The sequence below is a fragment of the Chiloscyllium plagiosum genome, chromosome 22 (genome assembly GCF_004010195.1).
Source record: "Chiloscyllium plagiosum isolate BGI_BamShark_2017 chromosome 22, ASM401019v2, whole genome shotgun sequence".
NCBI lineage: Eukaryota > Metazoa > Chordata > Chondrichthyes > Orectolobiformes > Hemiscylliidae > Chiloscyllium > Chiloscyllium plagiosum.
The window spans coordinates 33,843,914-33,865,887 of record NC_057731.1 but is presented as its reverse complement, the minus strand read 5'-3'; the positions used below and the strand labels follow the sequence as shown (position 1 = coordinate 33,865,887).

General features: G+C 40.9%; 1 protein-coding gene across 4 annotated transcripts in view; it reads right to left on the bottom strand.

Annotated features, from left to right (window-relative positions):
- LOC122561192 (EF-hand calcium-binding domain-containing protein 6-like) overlaps nt 1–15,000 on the bottom strand; it is a 64,089-nt gene extending 49,089 nt beyond the window's left edge. For 3 of the 4 annotated variants that reach the window (XM_043712725.1, XM_043712726.1, XM_043712728.1), the window contains exons 1-2: nt 3,021–3,373; nt 2,169–2,263 (exon numbers count right to left, since the gene is read on the bottom strand). In XM_043712725.1, coding sequence (XP_043568660.1) covers nt 2,169–2,263; nt 3,021–3,327 — 402 coding nt within the window. In that variant the 5' untranslated portion in view covers nt 3,328–3,373. Of the gene's footprint in view, nt 1–2,168; nt 2,264–3,020; nt 3,374–14,939 lie in introns of those variants that run through there. The other variant, XM_043712727.1, reaches the window with a different exon arrangement.
- Nucleotides 15,001–21,974: the final 6,974 nt, after the last annotated feature.

The window sequence follows — 21,974 nt, the reverse complement described above, 5'->3', positions numbered from 1 at the left end:
GTCCTTGAAGAAGGAGGCCATCTGGGTTGTACGGTTTTGGAACTGGTCCTCCTGGGAGCAGATGCGGCGGAGACAAAGGAATTGGGAATATGGGATGCCGGTTTTACTGGGGGCAGGGTGGGAGGAGGTGTAGTCTAGGTAGCTGTGGGAGTCGGTCGGTTTATAGTAAATGTCCGTGTTGATTCGGTCGCCTGAGATAGAAATGGAAAGGTCTAGGAAGGGGAGGGAGGAGTCTGAGACGGTCCAGGTGAATTTGAGGTCGGGATGGAAGGTGTTGGTAAAATAGATGAATTGTTCAACCTCCTCGTGGGAGCAAGAGGCAGCGCCGATACAGTCATTGATGTAGCGGAGGAAAAGGTGGGGGGTGCTGTCAGTGTAGCTGCGGAAGATGGACTGTTCCACATATCCTACGAAGAGGCAGGCATAGCTGGGGCCCATGCGGGTGCCCATGGCTACTCCTTTTATTATAGATAATATAGTTGGTACTCTGACCTCAATAATACACCACTACTTGATCTGGGCTGAATCAGTCTAACTATTAATTAATCTACAAAGGTGGAATCTGAATACTTATGCTATTTCCAGAATGTCAGTGTGGTTTTTAACAGTAAAGATGCCTGTCAGTTAAACCCACTTGCTATCAGAATATCTTTAATATTTTACAACCTGTTGGAGTGCCCTAAGATAGCTAGACCATTGCATTGTTAGGTAAGAACAGCAGAGATCTGTGTTCCACACAGCCTCTTATTGCTAGCACTAAAATGAAAAGATCCAAACTCCACTATTCACAGAAGAGGCATCTGCTGTCCTGCCGACCTATGTATTTAACGCACAATATGACATGGTACTGAAGTATAAAGGTACAACATGGGTTCAATTCTCGATTTGTCCCAATCTCTGTTGAGGCAGTTGTACAAATGCTGCTTTTAGCTCTAGTGATATTAAGCTGCAAAGGAGATGGAAATTAGTCAGAGTCCCTGTTCTTGATTGATTTTCAATGAGTCCTCATAGAAGTGAATGTGAAAAAGCTCAAAATCTAAAATTAAAAAAGGAAAGTGTTGGCCTGTCAATACCTGAGCCATCGATCTCTTTTCTTTCAATAGCTGGGATTAGATCGACCAACTGTAGGGCTGATCCAGATTTTGTGGAAAGAAAGGTGATTAAATGGAGTAGGAGTAAGGGCACAATAAAGTAAGTACATTATTAAACAGAACATCTGTCCTAGGATTCTGATTAAGAAAAAAAGTCGAGAGTGTGGTGGTAGAAAAGCACAGCAGGTCAGGCAGCATCCGAGGAGCAGGAGAATCGATGTTTCGGGCATAAGCCCTTCTTCAAGAATATGTCCGAAACATCGATTTTCCTGCTCCTCGGAAGCTGTCTGACCTGCCGTGCTTTTCCAGCAGCATACTCGTGACTCTGATCTCCAGCATCTGCAGTCCTCACTTTGTCCTGATTAAGAAAAAAGCCAAGGAGTGGAATGAATATTTTAAAAGAACCTATTACATCACATTTCATCCCTGCATTGTTACATAAATTCTAAAATGCATCAAAAGCTCAAAACATTAATCTATTACGAATATGTAATCAGTTTAACTTAGTAAAACAATTATTTCTATTCTATTTGAACACAGAGAATCATTAAAATCAGCAGGAAACATATAATTAATATGTTTTCTGTTGATTTCAGCTCATGTGTAAAAAGGAGTATAATGATGCCATTTATGTGCCTGAGATCCTTAACTGAAATGCAGACAATAAGGATTTATGCTTCTGAGATCCCAAATTTAAGAACATTTTTCAGTCAGATATTTAAATGATGGATTCACTGAATTATGTTTTATGAATCAATTGTGTTACGTACATGAGGATCCCATGAAATGAATCTCGGCTCCATTTGCTAGATCCACCGACCAATACCATGCTGACCAAACATATTCCCTTTTGTAACACCTATTCCTGTATTTGATAGGTGATAGGCACAAGACAATTTTCTAAACTTGGTGCAATCATTCATTTTTAAGCAAAATTCAAACCATGCAATGATTATGCCTTAGCTTCAAATTTTTTATTTGCTATTGCCTCTAATTTATATATACACCAAATTGAGAATGCAAACGCAGCACATTAAAAATGCATAATATTTAATTCTACAGCTCTAAATTTCTTACCTCATCAATTTGCAGTCTCATTTGTGTACCAGGTCTTGTGATAATTGTCTCAACATCATGATCAACCAGTCTGGGGTCACTGGCCCACCGTTTTTCTAATGTAAAAAATCATTCTTTTCATCCAAAAGTTACAGAATTGTGAATTTAATTCACCCCTTAAAGAGTCATAGAGTCATAGAGATGTACAGCATGGAAACAGATCCTTCGATCCAACCCGTCCATGCCAACCAGATATCCTCAGTAAATCTAGTCTCACTTGCCAGCATTTGTCCCATATCTCTCCAAACCCTTCCTATTCATAGACCCATCCAGATGCCTTTTAAATTTTGTAATTTTCCACCCTCCACCACTTCCTCTGGCAGTTCATTCCATACCCAACCCTACTTATAAAATGTAAAACAAAATTATTTAAAGTTCAATCATTATAGCTACTTGCTCATGCAAACCTTTTCCTTAATTGGTTTTTATCAAGTATTTGAAAAGTCTCTATTTGTTTTCAAGGTTCTCCCATGAATCAATCATTTGTGGGCGCAGAGGCAACTAACCAAGACCTCTTTTCACCAGCAGCTATTTGAGGTGTTAAAGGATGGTTCATCATGGTGAATCAGCCTGTGCAGTAAGCAGTGTTTCCCTGGAGCATTTGAAAACTGGACAATATAGGTTGAATTTTAATGCTTTCCTGACTCATATTTTCTGAGTGACTATCCAGTTCAGCTCACGTAATCTTCGAACCACTATATCGTTCACAGCTGCAAGACTCAGCTGAGCATGTTCACACCACTGAACACGTAATTCATGGTGCACGCTTATTCCTGAGATACTAATCAGTATGTATTTAATAGTGGAACTTACTGAGATTTATCCAGTGATCAAGCTTTCTCCAGTTGTCCATTTGTCCCCTACTGTGCTCTTTAAGCGCATTTTCCAAAGTAGAGATGTATTCACGCCTTCTGGGACTTGTTTTCAATGGACCTCCATTATTTGAAGCTTCCTGAGAAGCAGATCTTTCACTACCTTGTCTTCCATTTGACAGGTTCGATTCTCCCTGAACTGAAATAGTTTCAGGATTGCCCAGCCTTGACAAAGGGTGCTGCACTTCAGGAAACATGGATGGTAACCCTGAATGTGAAGCGGGTCTGGTAATGCTTACCTGAGCCATTTTGTCTAACTTGAGCTGAACAAATGCTAAATCACCGTGATTAGAAAAGCACTGGTGTCCTTGCTGCAAACAGGAACTCTCGTCACAGCGACAACTGTGTTGCTATAGGCAACCTCAATTCTATACCTCTGAAAGGAATTAGCTGCAGGGGAGATCTGATTGAATGACTGTCTGTTAAAGGTTTCTACTAAATTAAACAAACTTCTGCTATTGTCAATTCAATAGAGTGTCATTAAAACCGAGCACAGTAGTTAGAAGCTGTGTCATACCATTGACATTCTTCGAACAAAGCCTTGATTATTATAGACTTAACTCTTTTCTATTTGAGTCCTTTGGTTTCTGCAGTTTTAAAAATCTACACTGTGGATTTTAAGCCCCTTTTGAATTGTTCTTTCTTCATCTCTAATATTACTTTCACAAGATTGCCAAAGTATCCCGTAAGACAAAACATTGCCTGTACCCTATTCTACATTGAGTGCTTGTCAACCTACACTGGCTCCAATTATCCCGAAGTCTCAAACTAAATTCCCTCAATGGCTTTGCCTGTCACTATCTCTGTAACTTCCTTCACTCCTAGAATTCCAAGAACTCTGGGTTAGAAATGTAACACTATACAAATATGGCTCCTGTAGTCATGTGACATATGTGTTCTGAGCAATACACTGCGACATTTGTTTTGCAACCAGTTCATTAAAGAGATGGTATAAGTTAGCATGCTGTCCTACGAGCTTATAACAGAGTCAGAGTGGAGCTGAGATTGAAAGTTGAAAAGCTGTTTAGAAGCACAGCTGCTAAAAGAGGAACACAGGAATGCTGAGAGCTGCTGAACGCTGTTAGAAGATACAGAAGCTGCAGAAAATGAACAAAGAAGCATGCTGCAGCTGAAAACCAGACATATTGGGTTGAATCTCATTTCTTTTGGCTAAATGCCCATTGTGTCCAAGTTTTTGAAGGACTCTTGTCATAAGGCCTAGTGAGATTTCTCGCTAAATGTACCAATGTGTCTCACTAACTATCTACCCCACCCCATATCATCCCTCATGCCTGATTTGATCCCCATGTTGCCATGAGCTTTGAAATAACACACAGAAGCCAGCATCCCATCACCAAGTGGCCCTTTATTTACACATGGAGAGTCCTTGGCATTGATATAGCTCTCTCAGAGCCAGCTTTCAGAGTGAACAGAACCTCTGACACTCCTGTTTATATCTATCAGCCAGACTCCCTGATTGGACCAGATTAACAGCCCCAGTCAGGGAACTCATATTCTATGAGGTCCACCTGGCTGACTTCATTACAATTACTATGTGATATTCCCGGAACAACTTGCTTGGCATCCCTTTTACCTACATCATCTTTAAAAATCCTTAGCGCACCCAAAGAGGCATTGTTAGTCTGGAGCTGCCTGGCACGATGGAAATTGGAGGGAAATGGGTGTCTCACTTCATGGACAGGGTGGTGCAGAGATAAGATGCGCTCTTCCTCCAGGACCAGCAGAGCAGGTCATGCCACCCAGGTCAGTTATGTCTCAGCCATTTAGACACATGACCAACAGTGGAAAGAATATCAATGAACTCCTCCACTCCACCAGAATAAGTCCCACCACTTCTCTCTGATCCCTCATACTCATTCTATCTCAGCTCCTGCACCCACCTCCCAACAAGGCTGATGCTCTACTACTCTCACTACAGCCTGCAACATCCTGCCTCACTTGCTGTTACTGTCGCAGCAAACCCCTTACAGCAGCCCTGCCTGTCAGTGTTGTCTGTTCACTCACTTGGAACATATTTCCACCTGCAGGAAAAGTAACAGCTATGCCACCCATTTTCATCTTCCTTAATTCCTGCCCCTCTCTCATTTGAGGAGTATAACAGCCCACACAATAGGGCAGAAAGAGTAAAGATGGATGGTGGGCTACCCCTTATGAAAACCCTGACTCTGACCATCCTGAGTGGCTGACTGACCATGTCCAAGCCACTGGACTGGTTTCAGAGGCTGCCCTAGGCTTACTATGCTGGGACTCCCTGAATGCAGACTGTCCCCCTTGAGGACTGCCAACGCCCATAACAAGCCTCTGGCTTTGTGACTGCACTAGCCAGCAAGGCAAGGCAAATCAGGAATGCTGTGAGATTCCAGGTAGGCTCACACTGTCCTTGCAGCAGCATTGCGATAGGAACCTGGCAACAGGACAAGCCTGTTTCACTGTCAATGAGATCATGGCTGGTCTGTGGCCTCACTCCACATATCTGCCTTTGACTCTTATCTCTTAATACCTTTGCTTAACAAAACTTTATTTATCTCAGATATAAAATTGTCAACTGACCTAGTGTTCACTGTCATTTGTGGAAGAGTGTTCCAAGCATCTACTACCCTTTGTATTGTCGAAGTGCTTCCTAACATCTCTCATGAGCAGTCTGGCTGTAATTCTCAGACTATGTCCTCTGGTTCTACAATGGTAGCCATGATGTGGAGGTGCCCACGTTGGACTGGAGTGGACAAAGTCAGAAGTCACACAACATCAGGTTTTTGTCCAACAGCTCCAAGAGCTTGTGATTTCAAATAAACCTATTGGACTATAACCTGTGTCATGTAACTTCTGACTTGGTTCTAGGATGATAGTTGCCGGAGCAACTTGAGGTGCAGTAGATGTGGTCATCTGGTCAAACATGAGCAAAGTACAGTGATCAAGGACCAATAACCAGTGCAGTGCTTGCAATGAATACCAAGCTGAACAAGTTAGAGAGATGCTGATGACACATAACATCCCAAAGTGCATCGTCTTTGCAGGAGGTGATTATCTGGTCACCATTGCTTCAATGACTACCAGTGAAATTGTGGAATGTGTGAAAGCTACAGTTGTTCCAGCATTCCAGATATTGCGATGAGTGACAATAGCCCTCCATTCACAACTTAATAATTCAGCCTCTTCATCAAGGATTGGGAAATTCAACACGAATCATCATCTTCACATTGTCACTGCTCAGACGGAAAAGCTGAGGCAGCAGTAAAAATAGCCAAAGGGATCATACAGGAATCAAGCAAATACACCATCATACACACACACATATGTGCGTATATATATTGTATATATATTACACACACACAAGGCAATTTTCAAGTGAAGTATCATACCCACGTGAGGCATGGAAAACAGTCCAGTTCAAAGATTAATATCATATTGTATCCAAACTACTCTTTGAAGAAACACAAAGTAGTAACAACGATTAGTGACAAAATCAAGGTGAAATGGCAGAAAGCCACTTTTCATTTCAACAAAACTACCAAGCCATTGCAAGAACTGAGCACAGGAGAGCCAGTCAGGGTATGAGTCTTTAACACTCTCAACAAGTGGCAACCTGGGACCTGCCTACAGTGTTTGTACACTGGAGAAGTAAACAGCCAGATCGCAATCAGGGGCATACATGCACAATTAGAGAAGCTATTACAGAGGTTGTCACTACCACTGCCCAGGGGACAGCAGTGATTTTGCCAAACAATCCCGGAAGCATCGACTTGTCTTCCGTGAAGTCCATGATGTCAACAGTGATGAACTTAGACAATCTCAACGGGGAGGCTGGTGAGATGCCAAGGAACAAAAGTCCTTTGAGGTCTTCCATATGAACAGGGAAAATCAAGCAGGTAGACACTGAGGGAAAGGCTGAAACCTGGTTTGGGGGGGTTGGGGAGGTTGGGAAGGGGTGGGTATGGGGCTGGGGGAGGGACAGAGATGGTGGGGGGGGAATGGCGTCACTCAACAGTGGTCACTTTGGCACTTGCACAGACCTCCTCACTCCTTCATTCATCCCAGGATTTGTGAGCCATCTGGTTCGGCCACTTCTGGAGTATTGCATATGATTCTGGTCTCCCTGCTATGGGGTGGGGGAGTCTAAAACTAGAGGACATAGGTTTAGGGTGAGAGGGGAAAGGTAGAAAAGGGACCTAAAGAGCAACTTTTTCACATAGAGGGTAGTGTGTGTATGGAATGAGCTGCCAGAGGAAGTGGTGGAGGCTGGTACAATTACAACATTTAAAAGGATTCTGGATGGGTATATGAATAGGAAGGGTTTAGAGGGATGTGGGCCAAGTGCTGGCAAATGGGACTAAATTAGGTTAAGATATCTGGTCAGCATGGACAAGTTGGACTGAAGGGTCTGTTTCCATGCTGTACATCTCTATGACTCTATGACTGCAGACAGACGTGAGGAAGATGCGAATTCACCATCTGCACAGACCACAGGTTAACCATCAGTCCCAGAGGTCGACAGCATCTCAACAACGGAAATGGAACAAGTTACTGTGACAACAAGTGATATGTGAACCAAAGTCCCTAGAGAAGGAACCTCATCTAGATGAATGACCAACAACATGCATGGATACCTTTAAGAGACCAGTATGATTTTAACACTGTGTCCACAATGCATGTGCAGAGACTGACAACAGTAACAAACTGCTCATGTAGAAGAACAGTGTGTGCATCATAGCTAACTTGGGTAACCCAAGTATAAATGAAAATGATAGGATTTTCCTTGCAAAAAAAGAACACTTGGATAGATATGCAATATTGGCTTGCCATAGTCCTGTGACCATGGTCACAGAGATCTTACAACTGTTCAATGAAGAGACAGTTCAAGCCAGACTGTTGTAAACTTGTAACAAACTCTACCTTCTAATTTTAACTTCATATGGATCCTCTATTCTGCTTTCCACATGACTGGTGGCCATGCCTAGAGCTGTCTAGGCTTATTCTTTAGAGTACACACTGCCAAGTATCTCCACATCTTCAACTCAATCTCCACCTTTCGGACTTTGCTTCTGACATACCTTCTCAACCAAAGCATTTTGACCCTCCTAATATTTTGTCCATTTTTATCTGATTTCACCTATGGAAAGTCACCATGAGATATTTTTCCATGTTAAAGATGCTAAATAATCAAGTTGTTGCTGTACTCCTGTGACCTTTTCATTAAATGCCAGTTCAATGTATCAGCACTGTTCTAAATCAGGATATTCAAATTTTGAGAGAACAGTTTCAAGTGAGCACAGTTTGTACATCTGTGATCAGCCTCCCTTTCTTACATTTTTTTTGGTCTTTATTGCAAGGCTCTGGATATTACAAGAAACAAAATATAAACACCAGAAGGAACCAATTATTATACCAATTACTAGGTAATTGATAACACTGATATCAGAACAAGTAATCGTGGAAGAAAACACTTCAACATTTCAGCCTATTTACCCTCAATCTTTATATTCAGAAAGAAAAGTGTTATTGAAACTTTTGTAAGAAAGACTTAAGGTGACTGGTTTTCAAGTGTACAAAGCTGGGTCATACAACTTTGAGGCTGTATTTAGACAGGTTTTAGATAGCAGCTAGGATTGTGGTTTTCAAGTAGGCAGTATGGTGCTCCATTTACTTTGGTAAAAGGCCAAGTTCTGCATTCTGCAGATGCTTTTTTTTATTCTTACACATACGCATGTTACTCATCACCTAAGTTAAATTTAAAATGTTTGTACAATGCAGGTGGCAATGCCCATGTCAGAACTGAAGAAGAATCATTTTGGATCTAAAATGTTAACTCGATTTCTCTCTTCACAGATGATTCCAGACCTGCTGGGTTTTTTCAGTATTCTGTGTTCTGTTTTCAGTTTGCAGGTTGGTTAAATATGTTTTTCGGTCAAAGGAACCCTGAGCCTTCAACCAAGTTTGAAGTTGAAATCCATGCAATGTCAAACTGAAGTGAAGGGATGCCAGTACCATCAACTCCTAAGAGTCTCACATTGCTCTGTTCTGAGATTTTCTATGAAATTCATTTTTGGAATGTGCCTGTCACCCCACGGAGAAAGTGAGGACTGCAGATGCTGGAGATCAGAGTCAAGAGTGTGGTGCTCGAAAAGCACAACCTGTCAGTCAGCATCCGAGCAGCAAGAGAATTGATGTTTTGGGCATAAGCCCATCATCAGAAATCCTGATAAAGGGCTTATGCCCAAAATGCCGATTCTCCTGTTCCTCGGATGCTGTCTGACAGGCTATGCTTTTCCAGCACCACACTCTCGACTCTGTCACTGCATGGCCAACATTTATTTCCCAGTTCTAATTGGCATTGAACTGAGTGGCTTGCTAAGCCATTTCAGAGGGCAGTTAACATTGTTTGTGGGTATGGAGTCATATGTCAACCAGATCGAGTAAGAATGGCAAAGTTCTATTCCTAAAGAAGATTAGTTTACCAGATGAATACTTACAACAATCGACAACGTTGTAATGGTTGCCATTAGGTTAGCCTTTTAATACCAGATTTTTATTGAATTCAAATTTTGTTATCTGCCATGGTAGGATTTGATACAGGATCAGCCACAACCATATTAAATGGCAGAGCGTTTGCTACTAGTTTCAATGCTTCTATGTCCCCAGAATATAGCTCTGAGGATTACTAGTCAAACGTTGTGGTGCTGGAAAAGCACATCCAGTCAGGCAGCATCCAAAGGAGCAGGAGAGATGATGTTTCGAGCATGAGCTCTTCATCAGGAATGTGGTGGGAGGTGGAGGGGAGCCAAGGGTGCTGAGAGATAAACGGATGGGGGGGTGGGGCTGGGGAAAAATAGTTGGGAATGCAATAGGTAGATGCAGATGGGGAATGATGGTGATAGGTCAGAGTTGAGGGTGGAGCAGATAGGTGGGAATGAAGGTGTGCGGTAGGACAGTTCAAGAGGGTGGTGTCGAGTTGGAGGGTTGGATCTGGGATAAGGTGGGGGGAGGGGAGATGAGGAAACTGGTGAAATTGAAATTGATCCCATGTGGTTGGAGGGTCCCAAGGCAGAATATGAGGTCTTCTTCCTCCAGGCGTTGGGTGGCTAGGGTTTGGTGGTGGGGGAGGCCCAGGACTTGCACACCCTTGGCAGAGTGAGAGTGGGAGTTGAAGTGGTCAACCACAGGCCAGTGGGATTGATGGCACGTGTGTCTCAGAAATGTTCCACAATTCAGCATCCTGTCTCCCCAGAGTAGAGGAGACCACATCGAGAGCAACGGGCATGGTCGGTGAGATGTTTGGATGTGCAGAAAAATCTCTGTCAGATGTGGAAGGATCCTTTGGGGTATTGGATGGAGGTGAGTGGGGAGATATTGGCGCAGAATTTACACCTCTTATGTCCTTGTTGTTGTTGGAGGAGTGGGGTCCAAGGGCAGAGGTGCAGGAAGTGGAGGAGATGCGCTGGACAGCATTGTTGACCATGTGGGAGGTGAAATTATGGTCTTTGAAGTAGGAGACCATCTGGGATGTGCTAGAGTGGAATTGGTCCGTCTGGGAGCAAATGTAATGGAGGCAGAGGAATTGGGAGTAAGGGATAGCATTTTTACGGGGGAGGGAGAAGTTGTAGCCCAGGTAGCTGTGGATTACTATTGGATTGCCTGAGGATTACTAGTCTACTGACAGTCCCACTATGCAACCCCTTCCCCAAGATTGTGTCAGTGCCTGACCCAGAACGGCCAGTGGAAATTGAAATTGTATTGTAAAAATATCTTCAGGTGCAGGAGAAGATAATGTGAAAATTCCATTTGAAGTCAAATTTCTGGGACTCTGGGTGATGGTGAACTGTTCCACTTAACAAATTACCAATGTGAAAATAATCCCACTTTTCTTCATTTGTAGAGTAAACGTCTATTTGCCATCAGGTGAATTTTGGATTGTGCCAGCAAAGTGTCAGCATAAAGAAGAAGGGATGATTGTTTTCTTTTTCTCTTGACAAAAATCATGAGAAATAACCTAGAATATCTAGACAGCAAGATTAACTAAACCATGAAGGTTCTAATGATAACAAAGTCCTCTGATCAGCTTACAACATCCATCAATGTAAATGATATCCACAATTCTCCTGCTTTATAAATGCGAGAAGGTGATCCTTCATTGTTCAGGTCATCTTGCATAATTAAAACCTGGTTTCTGGGTGTAACTGAGGCAACTTTACCATCTATTGTTGAGAAAACATGTTACTTGATCTTTAAATATGGTAGCTAGGGTAATTTCTATTCAGCAGAGCAATAATTATATTCTGTGTTTACATTTGTCCTGGTAGATTAGTATACAAAGCAATTATAAGCACAAAGACTTATGATAACCTAGCACATAAATTTCACCATTTATAATAAAGCTGCCAATACTCTAACGGGATTGCAAAATTGACCCTATAGATTATTTTTGTATTTTTTTTTAAGAATAGCTGTACAATTGCTCAGTGTTATGTGTTATGAATTGAACAGAGATTTTTATTGTAATTGTTTTTTAAAAGAATTTAAATGCCTTAAATTTTCTGGTACACTGTCACATTTCTCAAATATTCTAAAATGATAGAGGTACAATCTTTTGCTTTATATAGGTAAATGTTGGGGAAAATACAAATTCAAACAAATGAACAGCAGTTGAATTAATGACCAGATAGCCTGTAAATAATGGCACAGTAGAGTGAGGAATGTTAGTCAAGATATCAGGAGAACTTCTTGATCTCTGAATTATGCCATAGAATCTCTAATATCAGGACCTCAAGAATAGGCAGATTGATTTAACATCTGGTTTGAAATTATCTCCTAGCATACTGACATTGCTACTGTCAGATACTATGGTCTGAACCTTACGTTGTTTTATTTAAGTTCAAGTTGTATCAGGTCTTTTGGACACTTTTCCACCAACCTAGCAGGTTTTATCACCATATCTTAGCAAACTCACCATATTAGTTACAGACCGTGTGCCCCATTGATATCTGTTACATATCATCTCCACCCCGTTTTATCACATGCCCTTCCTGAAGTCACTTGCCACTCAGTGGATACCCTTCTGTTTGTGCCATCTTTGAAAGGTCGTTGTGCACCCAGATAAATGTTGACAATTAGGTGTTGCCCCTCACCAGAAATGTCATGGCACAGCAGCCCTTCAAGCCATATTACCCATGGACCAGAGCCAGCATGGCTGACACTCCCTTGCATATACAATCCCATTCTCTCTCCATAGCTGATGTTTAACCATCAAGCTACACTCTTTACCTGTCTGTACATTCTATCCCCACTGTCCAGTGTAGATCTGCAGTACAAGTTGTCCAGTAGGGGAACATCACATACAGACGAACAATTGGACAAATACAGTTAGGAGCTTTGATTTACAGAAATCAATAGAGGCTGAAGTTACTCCTGATAATGCAAATCGAATTTCTGCATCATGAACAAATATTAATTTACAGTCCACCTTGCTCTTGTCTCTTGGAACAGGGTATAGGTGAAGTTCTCTCTGGCTTGTATCACCTAATGTAGCTGAACCCTGTCATGGACAAAGTCAGCTTTCTCCTCCCCAATGTATTCCTCCTCATGAAGACTGCTCCTGTTCTCCCAGTTCTTCAGCATCTATCATATCAGCTGCTGCAATTGTGCAGAACACAGCATGCCAGGGTGATGTGATACACTCTGTCCAGATTATCCTTGAACATCCAAGAACAGCAGCCTCAGCAGCCCTGTCATCTGATCCAGTGAGGCCCTGGTTGAAGCCTGGACAACACCAAGGACATGGGTTGCAAGACACTGGCAGAACTAAGTACCTGAATGCCCATAGCTAAGCCCTGAACTGGAATTAGATCAGCCCCAGGACTGACTGCAGTAGAATCCCAGCACTGACTGTCGTCCTCCTTTGCCCCAGGATTGCTATCTCCTGACTGTAACACATGGTCACATGCCTGAAGCGCGAAGTATAAACTGCTGGCATATGTAGCAAGCATCATGTTGATAAAGCTCGATGACACATAGTGACATATCCATCCCTATGATTGTTCAGTGCTCCCCACCATAACAAACCACCTCCCAATTCCTCTGCACTGAGAAACTGGGAAACTGTAACTGAGTACTGAAGACCTTGTCTTTTAAAGAAGTTATGTGAGGCACACAGAGGCTAGCAGGCTACACATCTGTATTGAGGCCAGCAAGTGAGCATGAAGGAAGCCATGTGAAGTATACAGAGTAAACGCAAAGTGATTGAGCATTAAGAAAGTGAGCTGAGAGCCATGAGATGCATCCTATGCAGATAGAGTCATAAAGATGTACAGCACGGAAACAGACCCATTCGTTCCAACCCGTCCATGCCAACCAGATATCCCAAACCAATCTAGTCCCATCTGCCAGCACCCACCCCATATCCCTCCAAACCCTTCCTATTCATATACCTGTCCAGATGGCTTTTAAATGTTGCAATTTTACTAGCCTCCACCACTTCCTCTGGCAGCTCATTCCATATACATACCAGCCTCTGCGTGAAAACGTTGCCCCTTAGGTCTCTTTTATATCTTTCCCCTCTCACACTAAACCTATGCCCTTTGGTTCTGGACTCCCCCAATCCAGGGAAAAGACTTTGTCGATTTACCCTATCCATGCCCCTCATAATTTTGTAAACCTCTATAAGGTCACCCCTCAGCCTCCGGCACTCCAGGGAAAACAGCCCCAGCCTGTTCAGCCTCTCCCTATAGCTCAAATCCTCCAACCCTGGCAATATCCTATAAATCTTTTCGGAACCTTTTCAAGTTTCACAACATCTTTCCGATAGGAAAAAGACCAGAATTACATGCAATATTCCAACAGTGGCCTAACCAGTGTCCTGTACAGCTGCAACATGACCTCCCAACTCCTGTACTCAATACTCTGACCAATAAAGGAAAGCATACCAAATGCCTTCTTCACTATCCTAGCTACCTGTGACTCCACTTTCAAGAAACTATGAACCTGCACTCCAAGGTCTCTTTGTTCCGCAACACTCCTTAGGACCTTAACATTAAGTGTATAAGTCCTGCTAAGATTTGCTTTCTCAAAATGCAGCACCTCACATTTATCTGAATTAAACTCCACCTGCCACTTCTCAGCCCATTGTCCCATCTGATCAAGATCCTGTTGTAATCTGAAGTAATCTTCTTCACTGTCCACTATACCTCCAGTTTTGGTGTCATTAGCAAACTTACTAACTATACCTCTTATGCTCACAATCAAATCATTTATATAAATAACGAAAAGTAGTGGACCCAGCACTGGTCCTTGTGGCCCTCCACTAGTCATAGATCTCCAGTATGAAAAACAACCCTCCAGCACCACCCTCTGTCTTCAACCTTTGAGCCAGTTCTGTATCCTTGAGGTAAGTGCGTGTTACTGTGTGTAAAATGACCTGGAGGAAGCACACAGATTATTAGTGCTCCGGAGCTCCAAATTGTTCAAGGCTTGAAGTGTTGACAGAGTTAGTCTGAGAGCAGGCATGCTGAGGTGATGAGGCTGGTAGTTTGCTGTTGCCAACTTGCAAGGTTATAAAGTCCCACAAAGGATGGTGGGCATGGGCATTTCTCTGAAGAAGCAGTTATATGATGGTCAGTAAAAATATTCGGAGAGTGGCAGCTACCAGGTAACCGCTCTGAATTATTTGTGGGAAATTTTGCCATCCGCTTTTGCGTTGAACAAGAGGAAAATTGGCAGTATTGCAATACAGTGAGTTGGGGCGCTAATGAGATGCCACTCAAGAATGAGATCCTAAAGTCACCATTTATGTCTTAAAGGGCAAATCAGGAAAACAATCTCAACATCAAAGACGTGTTTTTAAAATTCTCACCATATTTTCCCACATTTCTTGCCATTGCTCATGTCACACCAGGGCGGGTAAAATTGCACTCCATGTTCCAAGATGGGAATGAAAACAAGTACAAAGCAAAGTTACAAATTGAATTTAATACAACTTATATTGAGAAATTGATTAATATCAGGGAGAAGCAAGTAGATTCTGGCAAAATTGGACTGGAACCACAAGGCTTAGGTTTGTCTTCTGAATGTGGCTGGAAACTTGGATATAACTTGAACTGCTTTTTGGTTTATTTGTATTTAGTAAAAACCCCCTTACTGTACTTTCCAAGTTTCAACACTTTACACAGAGAAGGCCATACCACTGCAAATGGAGAAAAGATAGCCAGGAGGAGAATTATGAGCTTCTGCAAAGAAGAGCTACAGTGGTGATGGAACAAGTCATACTTTTTTCAATCTATGCGGCTGAATATTACTCTTTTTGGCCAAGTATCAGTTTTGTTGGGTTTTCACAGAATGTTTCTCTCCATGGGTCCTAGAAAATGTCCTCAATGCATTTTACCAAACTCACTTCATTAAACTACCTATCCCACATCATCACATGTCCCTTGCTTGATTCTAGCCCCATTCTACTATTTGCTGTACCCAATACAGGGATAACCTGAAATGCATTGGCATCCCTGCCATTGGTACCAAATATCAAAGGTCATTGTGCACTTGGACAAGCACTGTTAGTCTTGCGCAATTCTTGACATTTTCCCCGTATTTGCATATCTCACTGCATGGTGGAGTGTGCTCAGACCGCAAGGGTTTGCCACCAAGAGGTGACAGATTTGAGCTCCAAGGAATTCTTTCCAAACTTCTGTTTGCAACTTAGATCCTTTGCACACAGAGTGGTTAGGGCACAGTCAGTCCTGTGAAAGTTTACAATATATAAAATCATAATTTGGGAATTTGGATTTTTCAAATAGAGACAAATGAATTTTAGTTTCAATGTTGTGAAGGTAACCTTTTTTTAAAAATAGAGGTCAGAAAGCCATTTTGAAAAGTGACCTAAACATATCACTTCCAAGAAAACATATGACTTAGTAAAAGCCGAGCCATATACCAACAGTGCTGATTGATGGAGTTTTTAAACTGCTGAGTATTTTACGTACAGAAAAACAAATGGCAGTTTAGTTTGAGTTCAGTTCAAAAGAATTAGATTCCAGATTCATTCCTGCAGAAGAATTTGGATTTTGGTTCAGAAACGCAGTTTCATCCTAGCAGCAAGGCAGTTTTGTTGGGTTTGTAGAATCTCCAAGATGAAAGAGTTTGTGCAGAAATTACTTTTGGCTGTCAGAACTGAAAAGGAGTTTGACATTTGAAAATAAGTCAAAACGTTTCAACAGTCCAAGATGGAAAAGTGGTCAGTCAATTAACAATAAAGCATTAAGAAACAAGTGGTATTTCTCTGGGATTGAGTATCTGAAAAGGATATTTTTGGGGAAAATGTTTTGGCTGTTTATGTTAAGATATTTTCAAATTGGCATGCATATATACACATAGGTTTGTTAGTGTTTGTTTTTCCTCTTTGAATAACAAACCTGTGTTCTTGTATTAAAAGATCACTGCAGCCCTTGTGTGAATATGCTCAGGATCCACCCAGTAAGATAACCAATGGCAAAAGTAAAAAATATGATCTGTTCAAGCCAAGTTTCATTCTGGGATCTGATTTGTCCAGTAGTTTCATTAGCTGGGACCAAAACATTGGCAGGCCAAATAGATATTCATAGATTCATAGAGTTTCTACAGCCCAGAAAGAGGCTCCTTTATAACCTCCTTGCTCTTGTATTCAATATCTTGACCAATAAAGTCCAATATCCCATTTGCTGTCTTGACCACCTTATCTTTATGTCCTGCTGCCTTCAAGGATCCATGGATATGCATATCAAAGTCCATCTGGGCTTCCTGGGGTCCTACCATTATACATGTACTTACTTGCCTTATTTGTCTCCCAAAATTGTCTCACATCTCAGGATTAAATTTCATTTATTACTGTTCAGCCCACTTGGGCTGGGCCAGCTTTTACTGCAACAAGTCAAAGGAGGGAATTAATTATTATGGACCTTGGATGAAAATTAGTATGATGCATTAGCAGGAGAGATGCTGAGGTGCCCCAGGCAGTAAATAGGAAATGTTGAGGATAGGAAGGGTTAGTTTTTGGGAGGATGAGGTGGGTGAGAGCGATTGAGTGGGCATGATGCATGCAATATTGAGGGTTGCCTTAGTGAGTTGTGTAAAGTGGTAGAGTTAGAATGGGTGCTGGCCATGTGAGTGAGAGGTAGCAGAGATGGTGGCATTAAATATGGTGGCAGAAGATCATTGACCTTCTTCCCATATAGGTGGCTATTCCAATTCACTTGCAATTTCCATCAAAGTTGGCTTGAACTGCCGGCATGGCCTCCTGCAAATGGCTGCTTTCTCCATGTCTACTAATACTTCCAGGTTCCTGTGCACAAAGCAAGCAGCTAACTTTCTTTTCTGTTGGGCCATGTGATTTGTAATAATGATCAAGCACCACAGTGTGCGTTGTCACTCTGACTTTCAGCATCAGAAATGGCATATAGCTGCCTTTTAAAAATGGTGTCAGATGAGTGAAAGACAGAAGGCTCCAGCTGTGGCAAGTACTTCTCTCTATCCAGCCATATAATCACCTAATAAAATTTTGCAGGAGCCTGGTCATACTATCAATGAAGTGAGAGCAGAAGGTTGTGTGAGATATCTTGTTACAAACTATGTTGGACCAGGTACAATGACTTGAGCTTGAATAAACATTAACAGAAAGTGGGAACATTCTGTCCATAGAAACAGACCCGAAATTTGGGGCCTTTCAATTTTACGCTAACTTTTATCACCCAATAAAATTAGTAAATAGTAGTCTTTGTCCTAATTGTAATCCTTAGCAGAAAACTCCCATATAAGGCAGCCATAACTAAAGCAAGAAATAACCTTTACAAATTTTGATATAAATAGCAGCTAAAGTCTATATTGATGAGAGTCCTACACTTCCACTATTTTAAATAAATTAAAACCAGAAAAAGTCTACGTTCACAATGTGCATAATGATGCAAGGCACAAGATACGTGAAGCCCAAAGTCAATGCCATGTTAATTGAGACTAACCAGCAGGGGGTGCACAATGCTTCAATACATTATAACAAATGCAATTTGAACAATGGCTCAGGTATATGTCATCTTCACAAGTGGTAATGAAAACACCGGTTACTACATTGTGATAGCAATCATACTTGTTATAAACAACCATGCATTGGAATTTAATCTACTGGTGCTTGGTGATTATTTTTAATTCCAATTAAAAGCAACACTATTTGAGATCTTAAGAAATTGCTTCAAGAGGCTATTGTGCTTATGAGTAAATTTTGTCCATGTATGGACATTTCAGGAGAAAACAAATTGGTTTAACAAGCTGCACTGAGCCCAAGTTCTTCCTTGTAAATAAAATATGATACTAGTGTCAAACTCTTTTGGTTTGGGGGCATTGTGCCTTCATACAACCTCAACAAGAGATATTCTTTTAATGGAAATGCTACTTTCTATGAAATATGAGCTTATTGATCACTCTAAATTATGTAGGCAACCCATAATGTTCTTTTGAAAGCAAAAATTCAATTCATAACACAAATCCATTAACAAAATGTTTTATGAAATTTGTTTAGTAGATACTATTACCTCAGCTTCTCAAGATCTTCCCAACATGCCCATTAAGTCCTCTCAGTTTCTTGTTTCTACATTTGTTAAGGTTTATCACTTACACGGAACTCTTTGTAAAGGCTAAAAATATGCACAGCTTCACCACTCCCTGGTGAAGAAGTTCCTCCTTATCTCTGTTCTAAAATTTCTTTATTCTAAGGTTGTGCCCTCGGGACCTCATCTCTCTGCCAATGGAAACATCTTCCCAAAATCCACTCTGTCCAGGCCATTCAGTACTCTGTAAATTTCAGTCAGATCCCCTCTCATCCTTCTATAATCCAAGTATAGCCCCAGAGTCCTCAAACGTTCCTCATACATAAAGCCTTTCATTCCTGGGATTATTCTCATGAACCTCCCCTGGACCTGCCTCAGAGCCAATACATCTTTCCTGAGGTATGCGGCCCAAAATTGCTCACAATACTTATGAAGCCTCAGAGGTACATTCCTGCTTTTATATTTTAATACTCTCAAGATGAATGGGAACACTGTATTTGCCTTCCTAACTACCAACTCAACCTGCAGGTATACTTTTAGAGAAACCTGGTGTAGAAATCCCAAGTGGCTGTATTCTTTTAAAAGTATCTGTCACTCTGTATACCTGAGTCCAAGCTAGGAATTTGACTATTCTGATAAAATAAATTGGGGTTAATACACAGCTTGCTAGGGCCAAACAATACCCAATTGGTAAATTCCCCATTGTTAAAAGTATCATCAAGGAATAAAGGGGTTCAAAGATCATTAATAGAAAGTTTAGAAAAAGATTTAATTTTGTATACTTTATGGAGGAGAAACACAATATTTTAATATAATTGTAAACAAGATAGAAAACAGTGTGTTAAATATTTAAGAGCAGACACATAAAGATGAGAAATTTAATGAAGTATTTGCTATGTTGGCAAAGGCTGAAGTTTCAATAGGATTGACCCCCTCCACAAATCAGACTTCAGTCATTAAAAAAACATTTTTAAGTGATTCCGACCATTGCTTTTCATTTGTTTTAATGCAACTGGTGACAAGATGAGTTATCACAAAATATTATCAGGTTCTTTCTCTAAATTCCAAAAGCTAAGAGAGCCCCATTAAAATGAAAATTTCAGATAAACAAATTTCAGCCATAATCAACAAGACTGGTTTCTAATTATACCAATGAGATTAGGGAAATCTAACATTTTGGTCCAAGGAAGGGTTGGACAAAGCCAAGTAAAATAGTTAATTGAGATTCCATTAGCACAGGTGTGGCACATGCGTAACTATTACAAGGAAAATATACGCATATGTTTCTTGTCAAGAGTGGAAAATCAGTTGGTGAGTTCAGAACAGGAAAGCTGCACCTTGATTTGAATTATATAGAAAGATAATAATGGAGAAAATGGGCTAGACATCACTTATGCAAGTCCTCAGACTCTTGAACACCAATTTTGGTGCACATGCACAGTTTGACTAGTTGGACAGTAGCTATCAAGATTAGATTCAAGTTTCAATGGCATTCTTAAAAGGATCCATTACATATAATGCAGTTACATGCAGGCATGTCATCACAACCATATTTGTGTACATCTCTGCCATTTTCTACTTCATTTTTAATCTATAGCAGATTAAAAACTGCACATTAGAAGATGAAATGCTTTAAATTACCGATTAGGAAGGTAGGGAAAATGTGCTGATGGAGAAATGAGAAGCCAATTTTAGTTTGTATTTTCTTTCTAATGAAAGGTCACTAAATTTGAAATGTAAGCATTATTTTCTTTCTTTGGATGCTACCAGACCTGCTATGTTTCTCCAGCACTGTTTTTGTTCACAGTTCATTACTTTATTTGCATTTTCATTTCAGGCTATTCTCTACGAAGTCAACACACCCACAGTGAACATGCAAAAGCATTACCACAATTCACTGCATTGTGTTAATGTTGCCTTGATGATCTTTGTCTGTTTTACATTTCACAAGGTAAATCCACCTCTCCACACGAACATAGAATTTACAAGTGGAATTAGGCTAATTGATTCTTCAAGACTGTGCTGTGATTTAATTAGTTCTTAACTAATCTGGTGTTTTCAACTGCAATTGCCCGATCACCCCCATAACCAGTGTCTATGAAGAAAATACCAGAGTTGTCTTGAATAAGTTCAATAACCCAAACACTCCTGTTTTCTGGGGAATTGAATTCAACATACTACTACCCTCAATCTCATTCTAATAAGTTAAACATGGCTTCTTTTTCACAAACTCATGTTAATTTTGCTCAATACCTCCACAATTTTTTTCCATGAATTCCCCAGATTTATGAAAGTCAATACTGGTGGTGCTCAGTGGGTAGCACTTCTACCTCTCAGCGCCAGGGACCTGGGGTCAATTCCTGCCTCGGGAATGGTCTGTGTAGAGTTTGCACGTTCTCCCTGTGTCTGTGGGGGTTTCCTCCACAATCACAAAGATGCATAGGCTTTGTGATTTTGAATTGACTATGCTAAATTGTCCATAGTGTTATGTGCATTAGTCAGGGGCAAATATGAGTCTGGATGTGTTACTCTTCAGAGGGTTGGTGTGGACTTATTGGGCTGAAGGGCCTGTTTCTATATTGTAGGGAATCTAATCTAACTTCAGTTACCCTTTCCCTCTGGTTATCATTACACAAATTGCTATCCTACTCTTACTTTTTTGTTTTCCTTTGACTTACCACATCACTTCACACGTGATTCACTTACCTCCACTATTTAAAGCCCTCTCTACTACAATACCTTCAGAGGTAGGAAGAGGGATGAGTTTCAAAAGTAGATTTCAGGGAGTTGGGAAGGAAATTCAAGAGAGGTCCCCATAAGCAGTAGTCACAGGATTACTCCAGTGCGTTACTAGTGAAATTAAGATCAGGAAGATCAATCAATTGAACATGTGGCTGGAGAAATGCTGTAGGAGGAGAGTATCAGATTTCTGAGGCTTTGGACCATATTGGACATGTACAGGCTAGTCAGGTTACATCTTAAATTGGGCTGGGACTGATCAAGAGACTTTACCTACACTGCAAAATTCCATGACTCATACCATAATAATAAAAAATAAAGTATTTAAATATCATAAGCACACAATTAGTAACAGTAAGAATTTAGACTTGGAGGGAAGAGACGATACTTTGAAATATTATTTCCAAATGAAGAAGCAAATTAGAAAAAAATGTTGAGATACATTCAAGATGAATTTAGATGCTTTTTTGGGGGGCAATCTCAAGGACACAAATATTAAATGGATTGTATTAATTGGGATAAGTACTCAGGAACTTAAGAAGGTGGAGCAAATGTTATTGGTTACAAGGAGTCATATTGGACGC